At 36.9% G+C, this 20,896-nt stretch overlaps 1 protein-coding gene across 1 annotated transcript in view; it reads right to left on the bottom strand.

The window, feature by feature from the left end:
* GABBR2 (gamma-aminobutyric acid type B receptor subunit 2) overlaps positions 1-15,249 on the bottom strand; it is a 312,210-nt gene extending 296,961 nt beyond the window's left edge. The window contains exons 1-2 of the mRNA XM_088131472.1: positions 15,127-15,249; positions 2,536-2,673 (exon numbers count right to left, since the gene is read on the bottom strand). Coding sequence (XP_087987598.1) covers positions 2,536-2,610 — 75 coding nt within the window. The 5' untranslated portion in view covers positions 2,611-2,673; positions 15,127-15,249. The remainder of the gene's footprint in view (positions 1-2,535; positions 2,674-15,126) is intronic.
* Positions 15,250-20,896: the final 5,647 nt, after the last annotated feature.

Below are 20,896 nucleotides of genomic sequence, written 5' to 3'. Positions count from 1 at the left end.
TGTGGAAATACACAATTAAAACTGCATTGTTATGGCTATATATCTAACACATTTAATAAATATTCACTGATGTGGCATCAATCACATTTATTTTATTTATATCCTGCCTTTCCATCCAACTAGGATGGTAATAATATTTTTTAAAAACACAAAATAAAATAAAACAAGGAGAAATAATTTAAAAATTAATAAATAATTGAACGATCATAAAACAATTCAGAAACCTTGGCTGAAGAGGCAGTGGAGAAAGGGGGGACAGATTAAAACCTAAGCGAATGTATTCTATTAAGTCATGCAGGAAAAAGCCCCCTCCTGAATGTAAGAGAAATAGCTCTAAAAGGATCATCTTCAAGAGGACCTCTCTTCCTGCATATCTTGAAAAGCCACCCTTCTGTTAGCCAGGTCCTAATCACCGAGACTTAAGCAAGTCTTAACTCAAATCTCCTCTGCATTCTTTCATAAGATAGGTTAACATCAGATGTGAGAAAAGCATGTCAAGTTCAAAATGTTTTAAGCTGAAATGCTCATTTTGGATTCAAAATATCTGTTTTGAATTTGAAATGGAGCATACCAGCCTCTCTAGAACACCAAACCACAAGATTTTCTCCTTTCAAGCTTAGAATATTTCTGATGCAGGCAGAACAGCATTAGAATGCTTCTGGTGGTGATACAACCCATTTCAAATTTGATACAGTTGGTTCGAACTAAAAAAGGAACATTGTGTTGAGATCAAAACATTTTGAAATGGTTTGTACACTTCTATTTGACAGTATAAATCCTAACCTAGAACAGAGATCTACCATTAATTTGTTCTTATAAAATGGGTATACTAATAGGATTTAAGACAGGAGGTCATCTTTGATACACACTACTTTCACTAGATTATATTGAAGGTTGCAGATTTACAGCGCCATTAGATGTATGCTTTACCTGCAAATAAATACCGTTGGGTCCAACTTCCTAGAATGAATTAATGAATGAAGTTCTAGGAATGACACTTACTACAGTGCTTTACTGATTCATGTAGGAATTTGCCAAGAAAACTACACACAGCATGAATTTTCCAGGTGACTATCATAGTTCTGTCAGCTGCTATGACTACCAGCCTAAAGCCTTCTTCTAATGCTTTACATACTTGGGCTTTGATTGATTTGTGATTGATTATGTGCCATCAAGTTGTTTTTGCTGGTACAATGAAATGATTGTTCAGAACTCAGTTGTAGATAAGGTTATGTGTTAAAATCATACAGTAATATATTAAAGCTGATTCCAAGGTGATTATATAAAGTTTACACATAACAAAAAGAATGAAATTGATTGCCAAATGAAACCTTGTTAATATTCTCTGCTGACTTGTAATTAATTTCATAAAGATATCCTGTGATGTACCTGAGAATAGCCCAGACACAGAAGTTTTTAACTCATCCCTATTTACCACAAAATCAAAACTGACCCGTTTAAAAAAAAAAAAAGAATAAAATCAATAACTGTTACACAACATGGCATTTGGTTCACAAATCTGGCCCTTCCTGAAACCAGAGCTCAGAAGGAGTCAGGAGTATTCCTTTGCACATTTACTTGTCTAAAGAATAGCTATTTGTCTAAGCCCCTTTTATTCTAAAATCATATTTTATTATTCAGAATTACTGTATAATACAACTAGCTGTACTTTAATTGTTGCAAATACAAAAACAAAATCCCTTGCAATGCATTCAGTGGCAGACTGCACTTATCTCTCAGCTTCAGAATCTCCTATCTTCTAATTAAGCAGTTAATTAATAATGCTTTTGATCATGCCTATAGCAATCCCTGCCAAACCATTTTTATACTAATATAAAATTAATAATTCAGAAGTAATTTGTTCCTGTATAAGTTTGTCAGCTATACCAATAGACCAGACAGGAAACATGAACAGATGAGCTAATTCTACTTTATACTGTAAGGCTACATTAACAGAATCTTGCAAGTCTGAAAGTGCAATTCTCCCCATTTCCTTTACCCCCCAAGCAATTAGGGAGGGTGTCTTCTGAGCCTCTTGCCCTGCCCACTATCCAGCTGTGGATTATGCTGTCTCTTATCTGACTGTTCCCTTGGCAGTGTCTCCGGGCCCAGTCTCCCAAGGTCATTCCCACATAACATTGCAATGTGGATGGTCTCAGAATGTGGTTCATGAATTGCTGTATCTAACTAGTTTTACCTCAAGATCCCATTTTGAATCTGGCTTTGCAACAAGTTGAATCTGAACAGTTATACAGTTACATAATGCATCTCTACATCCTTCAGCATCTCACATCCTCACAAAACCTGCAACTGAAATCTTCTATACCACTCTCAGATAATGACAGTTCATGGGAAATGCAGAGGAAAAAATAATTTCCTCTCTATCCCCTGATTCATTGGACTCTACACACATTTTGTTTGCAGAATTTGAAGTAGTTCATGCAAGTTAGTAATCCTCTTTAGAATTATGTATCTAATGTTCTAAACACTTTAAAGCATGGGAGATATTTCTATATATAATTGAGTGTTACTTACCTGGACCAAATTCCATCCTATTAAGGATTCAGCAATGATGGATGTTACAGTTGTACATACGCCACCAAAAACCATTAGATGTGTAGGTCCATATTTTATTGCATCATAGAAGGCTTTAAGACCCTTTGCATTGTCACACTGGGGAAAACAAACAAACAAAATCATTAAATGTAATTTGATGTTAAATGTGCAATTTGATATTTAAGGATTCCCACAACTAATACCATAGCTGAAGGAAAATACTCAGCAAGCAGTGAATTTTATACTATTCAGTTATTTTTTAATTATCCTGATGTAAACAGCAGCAGCCTGCTCTTCTGTGTAATCTCTGAAATTTCTTTAAATCATATATAGCATGTTACAAAGAAAATGTCTATCAAAATCTGTGTTCTACTTTTAAATCTAATTTTATACTTAGCCCAAACTAGTTATTATTAATGATATTTTATAAGAACATTCCTTATATCACATTCCTGAAACAGATTTATTATTTTACCACTGTTTAGATATTTATATAAGCATTATATATTGTTCTTCAGCTCCTCACTCCCCCAAAATACTCAGTAAACATAATAAAATAGTAATCATTTAAAATGCCCACCTTACAAGAAACAACACATCCATCATAAGCAACACAACATAGAAAACATGTATATAAACAAATAATTTTAAATCTTTCTGAAAACTAAGTTTAAGACAAGGCAATACAGTAACAAATAGATCACTAAAGAATCTTCAAAGGGGTCATCACTGTCCCATGTATTCAACAAGTTCACCTTTGATAGTGACATGACATATCACAGAAGTTCCTGAAATGGCAGAAAAGCCATGAAGGAGCAGGCAGCCCCTCTGCCGGCATGGCCCCAAACTGCATTCAGACCAACTACTACTCTGAATTGGTCCCAGAAACACAAAACAGATTAAATGGCACAAAGTCACATGCTGTGAATAAAGAGGCCCTGTTATCAAACCATGCTCAGAAGGAGCTGTAGTGAAAAACAACAGACACCCTTCAAACCCAGGTTCCTTCCAGTACAGTGTTTGCTTTGCATCCAGAAGTGCTGCTTCATCCCCACAGTGCAAAGGGGCTTCTTCTACAAGCCAAACCAATCAACTCAGCTAGTACTTTAGATGTAATTCAGAAAATATGTTCGTTTTGGAGCTAATAGTGGAAGCTACCCATTGGTGGGAACTCCTGACTTGTCCAGCCTCCCACTTCCTAGTGGCCATTTGGGTCATTTCTCATTACAAAGCATTTGAGGAACACTGACTTTTCCATTCTACAATTAACCAACTAGCAGAATAAGGAAAACTGACCAATTCAGGTAGATCCTTGGCAGCCACAAAGTGAGACTCTCATAGGACACTACAGTGCAACTGAAAAAGTTTAGGGGCTAGAACATTGATGGTTGTGCAGAAGTGCCCCTGGAGTGTGTTGTAATGTAGCCCAAGCTCACATAACACAGGCCACTTCTGCCAGAATGGATCTGGGGTTGTTACACTAACTGAAGCTATGCAAATTCACTCCTACTCTGAGCCTATACATTTCCTTTGCTGGCGTTAGTAGCTTCCATTAACTTCCATTAACAGCTATTTATTTCCATTTTAAAATGCCTATATTTCCTGAAAATAATCTATTCAACTGTGCATTATAACAAATATTAGTTTTTAATAATTAAGTTGTATATACAATCTCAAATGTACCTTTTTCATAATAGAATTTACCAAATAATAGAGACTTTTCTTGAAGCTGTTTCTGTACAAATATAAGAATTCCAAGGACATTTATTGAAAACCATGAAGTAGAAAGAAAATGGCATTAGGTAAGACAAATAAATTACCCACTCCTCAAATCCACTTTCCCAGGGGAAATAAATTGTTACCTCAACCATAAAATATTTAGACATGAAAAATGTTGATTAGGGCAGTAAGAGATGGAAACTGCACTGGGAAGCAAGGCTGCTGGGAGATAACACCTAGAAGACAGTAATACATTAATGGTAATTTTATTCAGAGAACACAGTCTTTGTCTAACTCAATGAGCTACTGTCTTTGCAAGTCAGCCCTCATTACCTCACTATCGACATGCATATACAATCATCTTATGTTGCTCTATCCAATCAATAGTTCTGCTGTAGTTCTTATGTTTATTGGAATTTGCCTAAATCTATATGCAGGGTTGCATTCCTACCCCTTTGTAAGTTTGCTTCTGCTGCCTGGTACTGTAATAAACAGGATGCTTGCTACAGGTGGTGGTCTGGTCTCTGAAACAAATTCTAAAAGGAAATTTATGCTACAATTTGGTATCAGCAATGGGATAGAGGGAAACCCTGAAGTGATGGCAGCTCTTCTGTAGCAAGAATCAGCCATCATCTGTAGAGATAAGGGTTGTCAGGATTGTGTCTTCACTTTCTTTTGTGTCACCTGGCAATCACTAGCACTCACAGGAATATCTCTTTGGTTTACTCCCCCCTGTGTTGTCCTGTCTATCTTGCTCGTGGGAAGTGTTGCCTCTAGATGTGCAATGGAGAAAACCCCGATTGCTTATGGGGGCCATGGGGGCCCTCCCAGGTCTTTCTTTGAGGACTGGCCATAGCCAGGTTTCTTCTGAGTCAGTGAGTGCTTGTTCCACTCCTGAATGAGCTTCTGTATTTCCAACGGATTTTCATGTCCCAAATGGACTCTGTTTCAAAAATTCAACCCGCTGCATCAGAAGTTCATTAGAGGGTTGGGTACCCCAGCCATTCTTGCATAGACTCTACAATGCAATCCCACCACTTACAGTTTCAGCAACAACAGCCCCCTCCTGTACACCATGGCTCCTGATGAGGGAGGCAGCTTCAGCCAGTTCCCCCTGTATGCCAACACACCTCCAGCAGATGACCCTACTCGATACTCCTGCCAGCCTTCTTGGGCCACTTCCAGATTACCTAACTATTTTGGACTTACAATGGGCCTTACTTCCTTCCCTAAATCCATACAGGGAAGTAAATGGGAGTAAGCCACCTAGTATATAGTAAGGCATGACTATTTACAGAAGATTAAGATTACAGTCTAGATCTAAAGTGGTTCAATTTGCTTTCATTCCACAAAACTTTCCAGGACTTTTCCTAACTACCCTTCTTGATGCTTTCATTATTGTTGCCCCCTTGCATGCCTACCCGAACATTCAAGGAGAGCCTTCTACTGTGGTCCATGTTACCAAGATTCCAGAGGATATAATAAATTTGAGCACAACTTTTCCTAAATTAAAAGAAAGCCTAGTGAGTTTTGTCAGAAATTATTTCAGCCATTTGCCATTTGGGGTGGCATTAAAATGCTACTTTCTGATCTGCTCACTTGGACCAAAAACAAACTCTTTTAGCTGAAACCTGAGTTGACAACCACTAGAATGCATGACCTCTCCAGGAACCTGTCTCAGAAAATGCCGGGATCACCTCCTACAATCTAATACTGCCATGGTTTCCGCCCAACATGACTAAGATTGAAAACATAGTAAAACAGATCTGAGGAGCATCCTGAAGATTACATTACTTGTTCTTGTACTCCATCCCTATTCTGGAATGGATCCAAATGCCCTTGCTACTTGCTCATTAGCTATGGGGACCATTTTCAGGGCACTTTTACCTAAAATCAGTAAAAAGCTTACCAGTGCAATCTTAGATTGGAGAAGACATGACCTAGATACTTCAGTGGATGCTAGCACTCTAATATGGGACACACTTCAGTCTGGGAAAGAAGCAACTGTCCAGAAGCTCCACTCAGATCGTAACCACGTGCTGGCTCTACAAATCTAACAGCTGTATCCACCAACTCAACATCACAGCTTTCACAGAGAATGTGACTCCCAGGTATCTGCATCATCAAACTCCCCCATATCATCTGATGCTCTCCAAAGGAGTGTTTCTAATTCATTATGCCCAACAAAAGGTGTGGTAGAATAATAATTGCCCCTGACTGAAATGTTCCATCAGCACTCCTGCCCATAATGCTGCTGAGAAATCTGCAAGATCCATGCAACACCAAGGCATTCACAACAGTCATCTGCTGAAATTGAAGATAATTATAATTCACAAATGTTCTGTTAGGATAGGTGGGCTCTGTTTCAGCTGGTAATTAATGTGTACTTCTTCCTGTAGATGACTCTTGTCTTTCTGTTTCTATCTCTGTGTCTGGCCAAAATGTTCCTTTGTTAATAGACATTGGTACAACCTATTCTATTTTGCAAATTTCTTCTTTCCCCAATCTCCCCACCTATGAGATTTCTATCTACATGGGTGGGGTGGGGAAAAGTCCTGCTCCTTATTCTCTTTCTGAGGGTCTACTTACTGCTGAACATGTTTTTCTCCTTAATAGTCATACTCTTTTAAACTTTCTGGGATGGGACCTCTTATGCAAACAGAACACTACAATTTATTGCATTCAAGATAGAGTTCATCTGGACTTGCCAGAAGAAACCTTTGCTGAGTATTTTGTTAGCCCTTGCTATGGAGGGGGAGATGGATGATCAATCAGGTGGCCAATGTGGAGGATCTTGCCTTTTTGCGGGTGACCTCCTCTCATGATGTGGGTCTCTTGAAAGGGGTCACACTGATCAAAATTAAGGTCTCTCCCTCCATCCCTCCAATTATCATAGGAAAGGTCAGCTAGTCAGGAAGGTCAGATGTTTCATATCCAGAAATTACATTGGTGTTCTTGCTTAACCATTAAGACACTATGAATTTGTCAGATCATTCAAATTAATCACTCAGATAAATAGAGGCTTTTATCTGGATTAAAATAAATTATTTTCCACATTGCATACTGTGACAACCATATTAACAAGTTCAGAATAGACACATTAGCAAGGAAAAAAGTGTTTCACATGTCAGTTGTGAATGTGTTTGAAGTATATTAACGCATATTTACATCTTACTGTCTTTATTTAAGCCAAGAATGTGTCATTTAATTTTTCAAGTTTATCAGGAGAAAAGGGTACCTTTTCACAATCTAAAACTGCTTTGAATAATTATTTCATCCATGTAGAGATGCTGTGATGGAATGGTTTAAATCTGGAGATAGTATACAAGCACCTAATGAATCTATATACTGTATGCATATATTATTACACTTATGGAATCAGCTAAATCATGTTGAGTATGGAAACTTAGAAGCAGAAATGATTTGAGATCAAATGTTGGGAGCACGCATTAACAAAATATTGCATGATAAATACTTGCAGCAGGAAGATTTGACATTGGATTAAGCAGTTACCATGGCCAGATTATACAAAAATCCCAAAGAAGAAAATTGCCTATTGCTATAGATATCACCATAAATCAGGTTCATCAGCAAAACTTGTTGAAAAAGCCAGCAAAATACTGTCAAAAGGTGTCTGGGGGCACAGTGTTTCAAGATTCAGGTTGGTCAAAGACAGAAATTCCTTGTTATCACTGTGGATTATTACACCATTAGTGCAATGAACATTATATTGCAAAAAAAAAAAAAGGATACTTAGCATGAATTTGTTACAAGAAAGCCAAGAATGAATTGCATAACCAAGATATAAAAGAACCACATGCAAGGAAATAGTCTGTAAGAGCTGTTAGGACAACAGAAAATAATGATGAGGAAAAAGAGCTTGTTTTGTAAATTCTGAAGAAAAATAATTTGTGAATATTCATGGGAAGCCACTAGAGATGATGATTGATAGTGCACAGAACTTTATTTGCAGCAAACTTTATTACGCAGTATTTTCAAGCAAGGAGTTAAAGTTGTTGCCAACAACCACAACAAAATTGCCTATTATAAGTCCCACCCACTCATGTATTTCCATTACAATTTGCTTGGAACACAACAAAATTTGCTTGGAACAATAATGTGGTTGATTATTTTGTATATGTTATCGAAGGAGATCTAGAGCCATTACTTGGCCAAAAAAACTCCCAAAACTACCTTTGACTTTATATTATTCAGGAAGGAGATTCTGAACCTTATTACAAGTGCTGTTGTTCAAGTTCAGAGTCAACTGGATCTGCTGGAGAAAAGGTATAGCTTGTTTAAAGAACTTGGACAAATTACTGAATTGTAACTGTTATACAGAACCTGAGATACATTATACGTCATGGTAGAAACTAAGGATGCTGAATTAGACAAAATGTCGGAGAATGGTGTTATGAAAGAAATGCATGATGTCTGTATTAAGAACCTTAAAAGAAAGAACACATTATCCATGTCTTGAATTACTGGCATATCCACACTTACCATTTCAGCTGCTTCTATCCTGTAGTCATGTCAGCTTGACTCTTATTTGGCTTCAGAAAATCCTGTCTGGACTGAAATACTTTGACAACACCTTGTAAGATAAACAGTCCAGACTACAAGCTACCATATCCTCCCATTGCACAATTCCCCTTCTCTTTCAGTAAAGTGACCACCAATTCCTTTCCTCCTTGTGGGCAGGTCTTCCTGGACATATTTACTTCTCTCTCTCTCCATATGTATTTGTGTGTATGTGCATGTGCGTGTACACACACCCACACACCCACACAAAATTAAATTGCAATCATATATATAAAAAAATAAAATGCTATCTATCTATCTATCTATCTATCTATCTATCTATCTATCTATCCATCCATCCATCCTATGTCATATAGGGGAAGAACCATCTCCAACTCAGTCCTACCAAGACTAAGTGCTTGTGGGTGTTTAGGCCACCTAGATCTGGGGATATTCCATCTTTGACCTTGGATGGAGTAGCACTTCTCCCTTCCAGGTTGGAATGCAATCTGGGATTCTTCCTGGACTCGCAGCTCTTGTTTCATGAGCAGATGTCAGCTGTGGCCTGGAAGGCCATTGCACAACTCCATCTGGTGTGCTGCTTGTGCCCTTTCGTAGATCGGGGGGTCCTTCAGACAGTCATTCATGCCCTAGTCACTTACAGCTGGCTATTGCAAAGCACTCTATATGGGGCTGTCCTTGAAGACTGGAAGCTTCAACTGATCCAGAATGCAGTGGAATGAGCAGTAATGGGCATGCCTAAGTATGCCCAGGTAACACCTCTGCTTTGCAAACTACACCACTTGACAGTTTGCCTCCAGGTGTGATTTTAGGTGCTTGTTGTTATCTATAGAAGTCTACATGGCCTTGTTACTTGAGGGACCACATGTCTCCCATAATATCTGTCCAGCCAATTCTATTCTGTGGGGTTGGCAGGCTCTGGGAACCCAGAACCATGAACAATGTCATCTCTCAGGACCTCAAAAGCATACCTTTTCAGTAGCAGTGCCTGCCCTCTGGAATAAGATTTCCCCAGAGATCCAGATGGCCCCCACTCTGCTGTTGTTTAGAAGAGCTATGAAGACTTAGCTCTTTACCCAGGCCTTTGACAAGGAAGGGAGAATGAGACCCCTCACTTCATTGTGCTTGCCATTTTTTATCTTTATCTTTTATGTTCTATTGATTTTAATGTAATTTCTTTGTTGTGAGCCACCCAGAGTCAAGAGATGGACAGCATACAAGTTTAATACATTCCTCCTCCTCCTCCTCCTCCTCCTCCTCCTCCTCCTCCTCCTCCGCTTATTATTATTATTATTATTATTATTATTATTATTATTCCAGCTTGAAAAAAACACTTCTTTGCACCCTATTCCATTTTAATAGATTCTATATTTCCTTAAAGCTGCACTGTTGAAATAGCACAGTGGTAAAGATTTTTGCTTAATGTAGAGAAGACGGCTAGTTCACAACCAGGCAGAATCTTTTTTTTTTTTTTTTTTTAAGAAAAAGGTAAGAATGTTTCTTTTCTTGAGTAGCTAGTTTTCCCCTTGGGCTTTAAAAAACAAGTCTAGCATTTTTTCAGTCACTTGAGGTAGAACAGTTTCACCCCCAGCTGCAAACATTCCCAACTAATATCAAAAACAGTCTAGTTCTTGAATAAGAGTTTGGAACACTCAAATTAAAAATGCTTTATGATTTTTGCTTGGTCAAAAAGAAGATGGCAACAGCCTATCAGGATTTCTATATTCCACTTCATATTACAGCTATAGAACAGCATAGATAAAAGCTAAATCAAATCTAAAACATTAAATCAGCATTTCTTTATTCTTTTTCTCTGCATAAATGAATATAAAAAAACAGTAACAAATTCAAACCTCCCCACAAAGATATAAAGGAATATGCTAAAATCTCCTTTATGAAACAGCGAATCCAGATAGTTACATCAAGCCTATATTTAGACAGATGTAACCTTTTTAAACAGTTTACTAGTTTAATCCCCCACACAATAGGTATCAGTGTAGCTCAGGGCAAGCTTCACAATCAAACTTCTTTTAAAATATTATTTTAGTAAAATATAAATGAGAAGCCTAGAGTATCGTCAGGGAAGCCCAACAGGTATTTCCTTAGAAAACAAAAATGGTGGGTGGCTACTGCTAAGAGCTGTATTTGTCCATGAAAAGGGGATGCTGAAGAACATCTCAGGGGCTGTAGGAAGCGGTTGAATGGTCTTCTACAGCTGGCCACGCCTACTATAATAGCCATGTTGTGAAGAGACAATACCTCCCCCCTCACAAAAAAATATACATTTAAAATTCCAAATATGTCTATCAGCTTGCCATGCTTAGGATCTAATATTCAGATAAAGAACTGAAGCCCCAACATGTTTAGGAAGAACACAAACACACCAAAAGAAAATGATGTGCACCTCTATAAACTATAGAACACTTTTAAACCAGACTGCAGTTCGAAACAGCAACTGGATTATAAACTGGACTTTAAAATTGGTGCTGAAGTTCATTAATATGAATATGTTTATAGTTTTAAGTGGGATATTGCTACTTAATCATTATATAATTACATATATTTGAGACCTGTCACTAAAAAAGCTGGATTCAGCAGAGTCCTGCCCGATGGGACCCTTCATACATGGTGTTTGTTTGTTTTTTACTTATTAAGATACAGGAAAGAGGAACCAAGTGCACACCAGCCATTCAGTGGTACTTGACCACCGCTGAAAGCATGGATCCATATTCTTCAAAAACAGAAAAACAGAATCTATACCTTTACTATCTCTTCGACTCCCAGGTCTCTCACTCCCTCAGAATTGCTCAGCCAAGCAAATAAATTCCTGAAAGTACTCGGTTTACAATATGCAAACCTTCAAATCCTGCTTCTTCTTTTCATAATCCTAGCATCTCTTAGCAAATCCACTCTGCTACTTATGTGCTCAAATAAATCTACATTGTTATGGAACCAACATCTGTTTTCCTGGAAATAATCCAGAACTTGGAATGCCAGTTTCTCTGTATGTCTTCTAAAGATTTATTGCATGGTACATGAGTAACTTTTCTAACAATTCCAACCAAGCCTCGCTCAGCATCCATGAAATGTGAAATCTGTCAGGACTAGCTAAAGCTGAGCACATCTCCTATACTGAACTTGAAAAACAAAAATGTCTGTTCCTTATTTAAATCAAGAATATACTGGTCTTTCATGGATCTTTATAATTCCCAGTTCTTCGTTCTTCTTTTTTTCAATTATATTCTAACTTTTACTCTGGACCTTAACCTTGTAATAATGATACTTAGAGTACTAATCATTAAAAATGAGGGGAAAATCCAGAGGACCACTAGAGGACAAGAAAGAGTTCTCTATATTTCTTTGCTCTGTTGTAGCAGTAACCCTCACTGATCACATTATGTAGTTCATATCTTCTGTGTTAAAGAGATCAGATAATACCTGTCTTGTTATGATAGGGATCAGCAGAATTATATTTTAATTGTAGAAACAGTCTTCCTAGCAAATTTATTTTAAAATAATTTGGATGAAAATTATATAATATAAAATTGTATCTTGTTAATGTTGTAGCAAGACTGACCAATGTCATATTTAAATGAATCCCAAAGTCAGGGGGAAAAAAGTAGAAGTAAGAATAGAAAAGAAAATGTTTTTAAATACGTTTATGTAAACTTAACATAATGACATATGAAGTTAATACTTGGGTTGGGCAAGTGTTTCAATATTCCAAAAATAGCTATTAAATTATAAGATAGGACAAACTGTTACTCAAAACCAGTAATAAATGAATTGGTCAAATTAGGAACAAAGAGGTTGCCCAAAGCAAAACTAAGAATATACAGCTAGTCCTCATTTAATGACCACTCATTCAGTGACCATTCGAAGTTACAAGAGGACTTACGACCAGTCCTTGTAGTTGTGGCTGTCACAGCATCCCTGTGGTCACATGATCACAATTTGTGACCTTCACTGCCAGCTTCCAACAAGCAAAGTCAATGGGGAAGCTGGCAGGAGGTCGCAAATGGTGATCATGTGATATTGTGCCTTACAAACATGTGGGATTCGTTTAACGACAGCAACTGAAACTGCTGCAACTGCATGGTCGCATGACATCGCACTTTATGACCACATCACTTAGCAACAGAGTTGCCGGTCCCAATTACTGAAGTTAAGCAAGGACTACCTGTAGCTGCATCAAATTATTGATCCAACAAGATTTGAGATGTATTTGTTTATTAAGAATGTTTTTCCATTAGTTTTGAAAACTCCATAAGAAGCTACCAGAACTACCTTACCTCTAACTCAAACAAACAAAAAAACTAGAATAGAATTAGGAGTAAACTCAGTAAATTAAGAGTAAGATGATTTTGAGTAGTTTCTTCTAACATTTTAAAATCAATGAAAACCATTCCCTTGACAATGAGACACCCCCAGAAATGTGTTAATAAGCTTAACACATTGATGCAGCTATTTTCTTTGTTTTGACGTTTGCTTTAGTTTTTCTAATCCTTCCTTAATCTTCCCACCCTCCAGTTGTGTTGAACAGTGTCCCCTATATTTTCCAATGAGTCCTAACATAAACGGAAAGCATGAAACTGGGGCTGACTGGTTTTTGTTGCAGCTGTGGTCTATAGCTTGCCTCTAAAAGCTGATTATGAAAGCAATTAATAATTATGTCCAATAGTATGAATTAGCAGAAATAGATTGTCATACAAATACAATAAAATCATGGGAAATGCTGATAAAAAGGGAGAAAATGTATCTAATGAAATCAATATGGGTTCCAACAGCTGCTTGATGTTGTAAACCTACACAAGGGAAATGGATCCTCAGTTGCATTCTTCACATTCTCAGCTCTGGATTAAGACCACCTTGTACATTAGCTTCCATTGCAATTAAAACACAGGACTACTCTCAGTTCACATCCCACTAATGCAACTTTATGTGTTACTACATCAACTTGAATTAACTTTGGTTTATAATTCAAATACGATTTTATAATATTGCATGATTAAACAATTCTTTCAGCATGGTCTCTGACAAAACTCTTAGAATTTAGTGATATAGATCATCATATCTTTTCTCCTTGTGTTTGGCAAGCTGCCCCTGTGTTAAAAGTCTCTGAAAATTGCAGAATTGGCCTTACAATACTCCCTTGTGGTATGATTTGGGAGTAACCACTATTATCTGAGCTGTTAGGAATTAAGAGAGCCCTAGTACAACTAACAATGCTCTCCACTATGCTATCCACCAGTACCCCATGACAATCTTTATGCCAATTTATTATCTGGAATAACTGTGAGTCATAAGACAAAAGGACATTAGTTCAGAGAAAGATAAAGTAAAATAAGTGTGTTTCAGTGAATATCCAGAAATATCCAGAGGATCTTTTTAAATATTCTGATACTCTATGTAACAGATACATTTTATTACAAGAATTCATAAAAACACACTTCTTCCAGCCAATTCAATACATTTCTATAAATTAACCCAAATTACTCTCATAAATTGATACTATTGCTATGTAGATTTTTATTCAGAAAAAAATGAATAGTCATTTAGAAGGATAGTATAGCTCTCGCTGCTCTTAAGAGTCTACAGTACAGACTCTTAATGATAGAGGTTTTCTCTCAGCCATGTAGGGACCTTTCCAAATATTGGTATTAGAGTTGTGTTGGCAATTACTGCTATTGAGATCACAGCACAGAGATCAAATTAACTCTCAAAACTGAAAGAAAAAGATGAAATACATTCTTAGCCCTGCTGCTATCTAAGAGCTATGGGGTCATTTTATATCTTGCCAACATGACAGGGCTCTTACACTACCACAGAAATTTTAGTTTCACCTGAATTGTGCTCTACAGAGTTACCAAGTAATAGTTTAGCCAATCTTTCTCTGATGTTTTCTTAAAACAATGCATTTTTTAGTAAATTGATATGCAGGATATATTAATTTTCAAAAACTCATAACAGAATTCAGAACTGTTCTTTCGATTAAATTTGATCTTTAGGGAACACGAAAAATTATATAATGTTAACTTAATTACATAAAGAAATTGCAACATAATTACATCAATCTGTCTCTGTCGATTTTTTTTTCCTGGGGACAGGCTATAATGTAGTTTGGCTTTGTTTACATACTTTTAACCTAACAGTTTCACCAATGAAGTTATAGGATGTCAGGGAAAAAACCTCATTAAACACGGGAGACAGACACACCAGAACATAAGTCACTTCAAAGTTCTAAAAGCTTTATTAAATGTTAGTTCAATAGGCAAGTAAGATTCAACCAATAGCATACAAGGTACTCACAGATTCACATTGCAATGAGGACCATCATGAGCAAGCTATCCGGCAAGATAGTTTAGCCATGTGGCCCCGACCCCCTCTTTGCAATCCTTTTTATCCTCAAAAACCGCAAACCACAGACATGACTCCCAGGATTAGCAACTGATTCATAACGTTCTCAGTGCTAATTTTACCACACTTCCCTGTTCCATTTGTCCTTTTCCCATCAGCAGTTTGCTTAGTCTAGCAAGTTACCAATTTCCTGTTATTGCCCAAAAGGCCATATTTAAACTAGCTTTGCTTTTAGTAAATGCAATTAAAATTAGGATTAAAACATTTAAAAGGCTACTAATAATTTTCCTCTCACAAGGACCATACGCACTAAACATTAAAAAAAGCACCTGGAAAATACTAGGGTTTACACAAGAGTGAGCTTTGGTTTAGAAGTTGTGTTTCTAAGACATTCTTACTCATAGTTAACTGAACCATGGTTTACTCATCCTTTTTTTTTAATGAACTAAAGTTTTAAAAAGCAAAAAGATAAAAGCTAACAAGAATAATAAAGAAGAGTAGAAAGCAAGAAAGTTAGAAATAAAGAAACAGAACAAAAGTGGAGGAAAGCAGAGAAGAAAAAGAAAAAAGAAAAACAAAAATAATAACTTCTGACTTCTTATACAGCAGATATAAATGAATCATATAGTAACCTCTTACTCTAAAACTACATCTTGACATACATATTTTGTATAATCTATTAATTTAACTACTCATAAAATCCATATATCATTATTTCATTTTTTTCCCTGTTTCTAGCAAAAAGTTCAAAAGGGGCTTCCAATTGGCATTAATCCATGTTTTTTCTCTGAGCAAAGCTGTCAATTTTGCCATTTCAGCTAATTTCATCAACTTCACCATCCATTCTTCTATTGTAGCTAATGTTGAATCCTTCCACCTTTGAGCATATAAAAGTTTAGCTGCAGTTATCATATATAAAACCAAAGATCCATGAACTTTTTCCAATTGTTTATCCATCAGTCCCAAAAGGAAAGTCTCTAGTTTTGACTGTATATTGTGGAGTCCTTGGGATTCTCTGAGCTTCGTTGTTTGCAAGAAAACAACCAAGCTCAGAGAACCCCAAGGACTCCACAGTTCAACCCTGAGTTACATATATTCTCTTCTATTGACTGTATATTAACCTTCAAAGTCTTTTGGGATTAATATATGTATTTGAGTCCAAAAATTTTAGCTTTATTACATGTCCACCAAAGATGATAAAAAGTCTCTTCTTCTTGTTCACATATCCAACATATATTTGAAATTGTTTTATACATTTTTGATAATCTTTCTGATGACAAATACATCTATACATCATTTTATAAAAATTCTCCTTCAAATTATAACACAGTATACATTTTAACCTTTCATCCACATATTTTCCCATTGTTCCATTTGTATATTATATCCAACATTTTTAGCCCAGTTTATCATACAATCTTTAACTTGTTCATCTTCTGTTTCAAATCTCAACAAAAGCTTATACATTTCAAAAACAGTTTTGTTCCATTCAAAACCATATGTCCTTTAACTTTAAATCTTTCTCCAAGTTATACATATGAAAACCAGTGACATGGATGTCCTTCTAATGTCAAATCCTCTCTTGATTTTATTTAAGTTCTCCTTGGTGAATATCTAGGATATCGCCATAAGTTAACCATTTCTGCTTACTTACCATATCTTTCCTATAAAATGCTTCTTGTAGAGATAACCATAAGGGTATTTTCGGACCATGGTTCACCCAAATCACTGAATCAGAACTAGACAACCAACCTTTTCTCTAATGCAATCCCAGCCAATATGGTTCATTTGTGATCCTATATGTTAAAGAAACCTAAGCAAATATGTTACTTCCATAAATATGGAATAAACCATGGGTAAATGTGCTACACAAATACAGCCAAAAAGAGTGAGAGAAGAAAAGAGAGTATTAAGGATTTCTTCAGTTTTAGAGATCTGCTCGGACAGAATTACGACTCTACAGTACATTGATTAAGAACTCTGAAAGGAATTTGGGTTGTCGCTCTACTGACAAGGTTGCCAGCTTGTTCCTGTGCTATTATTCTGGCATGCAGAAATTAAATAGGTGCAACTTTTCCCACTAATTATGCCCATGCTAGAAGGAGTTATTTTCACCTGCTTATTTTCTGTGGTTGCAAACTCTGACTGCTGTTACTGACACCGAAGCAGAGCCTTTTTTAAAAAAAATCATCATTTTTAAGATGCACTGCATGCATTGTGTGAAGTGTGCCATTAGCTGCTGCAGCATAAATACAGGACCTATCCAACTGGTACAAAGTAAGAGTAGAAGGGAAACTTCACTTGCTAGAAAAAACAAAGAAAAAAACATTTTTTTAAAATGTCCTGCATATACCTCTTCATAGCACATGTGAATTGACAGACAAAATACATTGCTCTTTGATACAAAAATTGCTATTGTATATAGAAAAATAACCTGTTGAGCAAAAAGCATGTTTCAGTTAGTTTCTACATGTAAGTTATTTACCATACTTGGATTAGAAAAATAAGTACAGTGGTACCTCGGGTTACGAACTTAATCCATTCCGTGACTCTGATCGCATCTCGAGTTGGTCGCAACCCGAAGTAAATTTCCCCATAAGGTTCAATGTAAATATGGTTAATCCGTTCCGCCCTCCGAATTTGGTCGCAACCTGAGGCAAATTTCCCCCATAAGGTTCAGTGTAAATACGGTTAAACAGTTCTGAAACATATGCATTTTATTTTTAAACCACAAAAACATGAAAAAAAGTACAGTACAGCACAGTATGAACAGGGAGAATGGGGTGAGGAGGCAGTTATTGTTTGGAGGGAGAATCCCCCTTCAAAAGGACATTGGGGAGATCTTCTTCAGGGGTTTCCTCTCTTCTTTGCCTCTTAGCTGCAGGCTCAGTTCTGGGGAAAAACCTGTCTAAAATCAGTTGTTTTTTCCTGCGCTGCATAACCCTCCGGAAATGAAATTGCCATGCTGACAAGCACACCAAAAACCTTCACAGAACGCCACAAAACACACCACAAGCCTCACCGAATGTCTCCTTGCTACCGCGATCTCGCCCACAGGAAGCCGCAACCGCGTGGCAGCAGGGAAAATGGCCGCGGATCTGGTTCGTAACTCGAGGTGGTTCGCAACCCGAGGTAAATTTTTGGGGTCGGAGCTGGTTGTAACCCGAAAAATTTGTAAGCAGAGGCGTTCGTAACCCAAGGTACCACTGTAATGATTTTTCCTGCTGCACTTATTTTTTACATGAAGATCTGTTTGTTTGTATTTGTTTAAAGGAGCAATCAATGCCCCCACATGTATTATCAAGTGATATGGCCCAAATGGAGGTTCAGTTCCTTTTTCTGAGATAAAAAGCAAGTAAACAACATCTCAGTGTTGAAACATATTAATAGCATAATCACCATTTAATGATTTAGCTAATTAATTATTCAATATGTTGATTATTATTCAACTAATTAAAACAGAAAACCAATTTAATAAACTGAAAAGAAAAAAAACAAACAATATCTGAAAATCAACCACAGAAATATTAACTGTTGACAAAATGAGACTTAAGGTAGGGCTATGGGTTACAAAAATTGGGACAACTATTGGGTGGCAAGAAAAAGTTTTTAATCTCTTTCCTGCCATCTGAATGTTTGTAGTCCAGATCTGGTAGTTCAGCCGAAGAAGTACTGTCCTGAATAAAACTTGATACCCACCAGGGAAAGGACAGAAAGTCTGTCCATATTTTTCAAGGAAAGAGATTCCAAGTTATACTTTCGACCACTGTAAAAAAAATGCTTGCATTTTTACTTCAGTAAACAAAAGAAGAGAGAGCAAATCCATGCTGCGTGGGGAGAGAAAGCAGGAAAGAGGAACTACAAAAAACAGATTTTAGAGAACTGATTTTCTTTTTCCTCTTAAAGCTCAAACATTATACTCTTCCTCCAGTTTCATCCTCATAGTAACAACCTTGTGAGTTGTTGGGCTGAGAGAGTATGACTGACCCAAAGTCACCCAGTGAGTTTCCATGGCTCAGGATATAGTCTCATTAATTATAGTCAAGCAGTCCTAATCTCTATCTCACCTTGGCCCTTCACTTTCCCTTGACTCTCATCTAAAATATTATTTGTGAATTTCTAAAATGCCTCTACAGTAATACAAATGTCTTCCTCATGCTAAAATAATAATAATAATAATAATAATAATAATAATAATAATAATAATACCTTCAAACATGTCTTTGTTGAATCCATCACAACAATATGTAAATACTACTTAATGTAATTTTGGACTCATTCAAGTAGAGTTACTGGGTTCTTAAATGGTCACTTAAATGTAAGCTAGTAGACAGCATATACTGCTGTTATTTCATTTGAGCAAACAAAACATAAATATTATTAACATGCTATTAAAATTATTAGTATAGGTAAATAAAACAAAAGCAAAATCTGAAAGTGTGTTTAAATGTATTTCAAATAAGTAAACAGAATTTAAATTTACCACTGGATGCAGCTCATTGTTTTAAAAAGGAACCAATTTTTAGAAATTTCCTTTCAAAACAAGCCATTTCTTTCTTGCTGGGCATAAAAATAAGATGATAAGAAACTTGCTCACATTTTCTGCAAAAGAAGTAGGCAGATGTGCCAGACAGTCAATAAAAGACTGAACATATTAACCCTAACATATTAACGTATCAGTCCTACCAAAGCTAAGTGACTATGGATATTATGGCCACTTAGAATATTCCCTCTCTAACCTTGGATGGGGCCGCACTTTTCCAGTTAGGAGTGGTATGTAACAGGAAGGTCTTCTGGGACTCACAGCTACTGTTCAATCAGTGGGTGGCAATTGCGGCCAGAAAGGCCTTTGTACAGCTTCATCTAGTACACCAGTTGTGCCCCTTCCTGGATTGGGAGGCCCTTCATACTACTTATCCCTCATCACCTCACAGCTCAACTACTGCAATGTACTCTACATGGGGTTGCTCTTGAAGACTTCCTGGAAGCTTTAACTGGTCCTGAATGCAGTGACTTGGGCAGTGATGGACATGCCTTGTTATGCCTATGTGACAGCCGCCAGTTCACTTCCAGGTGCACTTGAAGATGCTGGTTATACATGGCACAGGGCCTGGTTATCTAAGAGACTGCCTATCTCCCAGCCAATATGAGCAAACAGGGTTGGTGTGCTCTGGGTTCCTTCAGTTAAACAGTATCACGTAAAATGTTCCTTCTCTGTCATGGTCCTGCCCTCTGAAAGGAGTTCCCCTGAGATCCAGGTGGTTCCCACCCTGATGGCATTCCAAGGGGCCTTAAAGACCTGGCTGTTCTTCCAGGCCCTAGAACCTCTTGCTGGATGTCTTTGTATATGTTTTTATATTGTTGGCAGATTCACCATCTTGTTCTTTATTTATATTATATTTTTATCCTGCTTGTTCTATTGTGAGCTGCCCAAAGTCCATTTGGAGCTGGATAGCACCTAAATCAAATAAACAAACAAACAAACAAACAAACAAACAACCACTCTTCAAAACTATTTCAGGTTTCTACCACTCAGATCAAGACCTTTCAACCCATTAATTCTATGCATTCAGTCTAACAAATACTTTAAAAGCACAATGTATTCTAATTGATCATTCTCCCAACATCAGGGAAACATTTGTCAGTGTGTCTGCACAAAAGCCTTTGAAAGCAGAAGTGAAAAGCAGATACATCTGCAGCATAACTATTGCTTCTTTGCAGT

This window comes from Python bivittatus, unplaced genomic scaffold, assembly GCF_059951505.1.
Source record: "Python bivittatus isolate LINGU-HERP-01145 unplaced genomic scaffold, Pbiv_v1 ctg000960_np1212, whole genome shotgun sequence".
Classification (NCBI taxonomy): Eukaryota; Metazoa; Chordata; class Lepidosauria; order Squamata; family Pythonidae; genus Python; species Python bivittatus.
The sequence above is the reverse complement of the archived record's forward strand: the minus strand, read 5'-3'. Positions and strand labels throughout refer to the sequence as shown.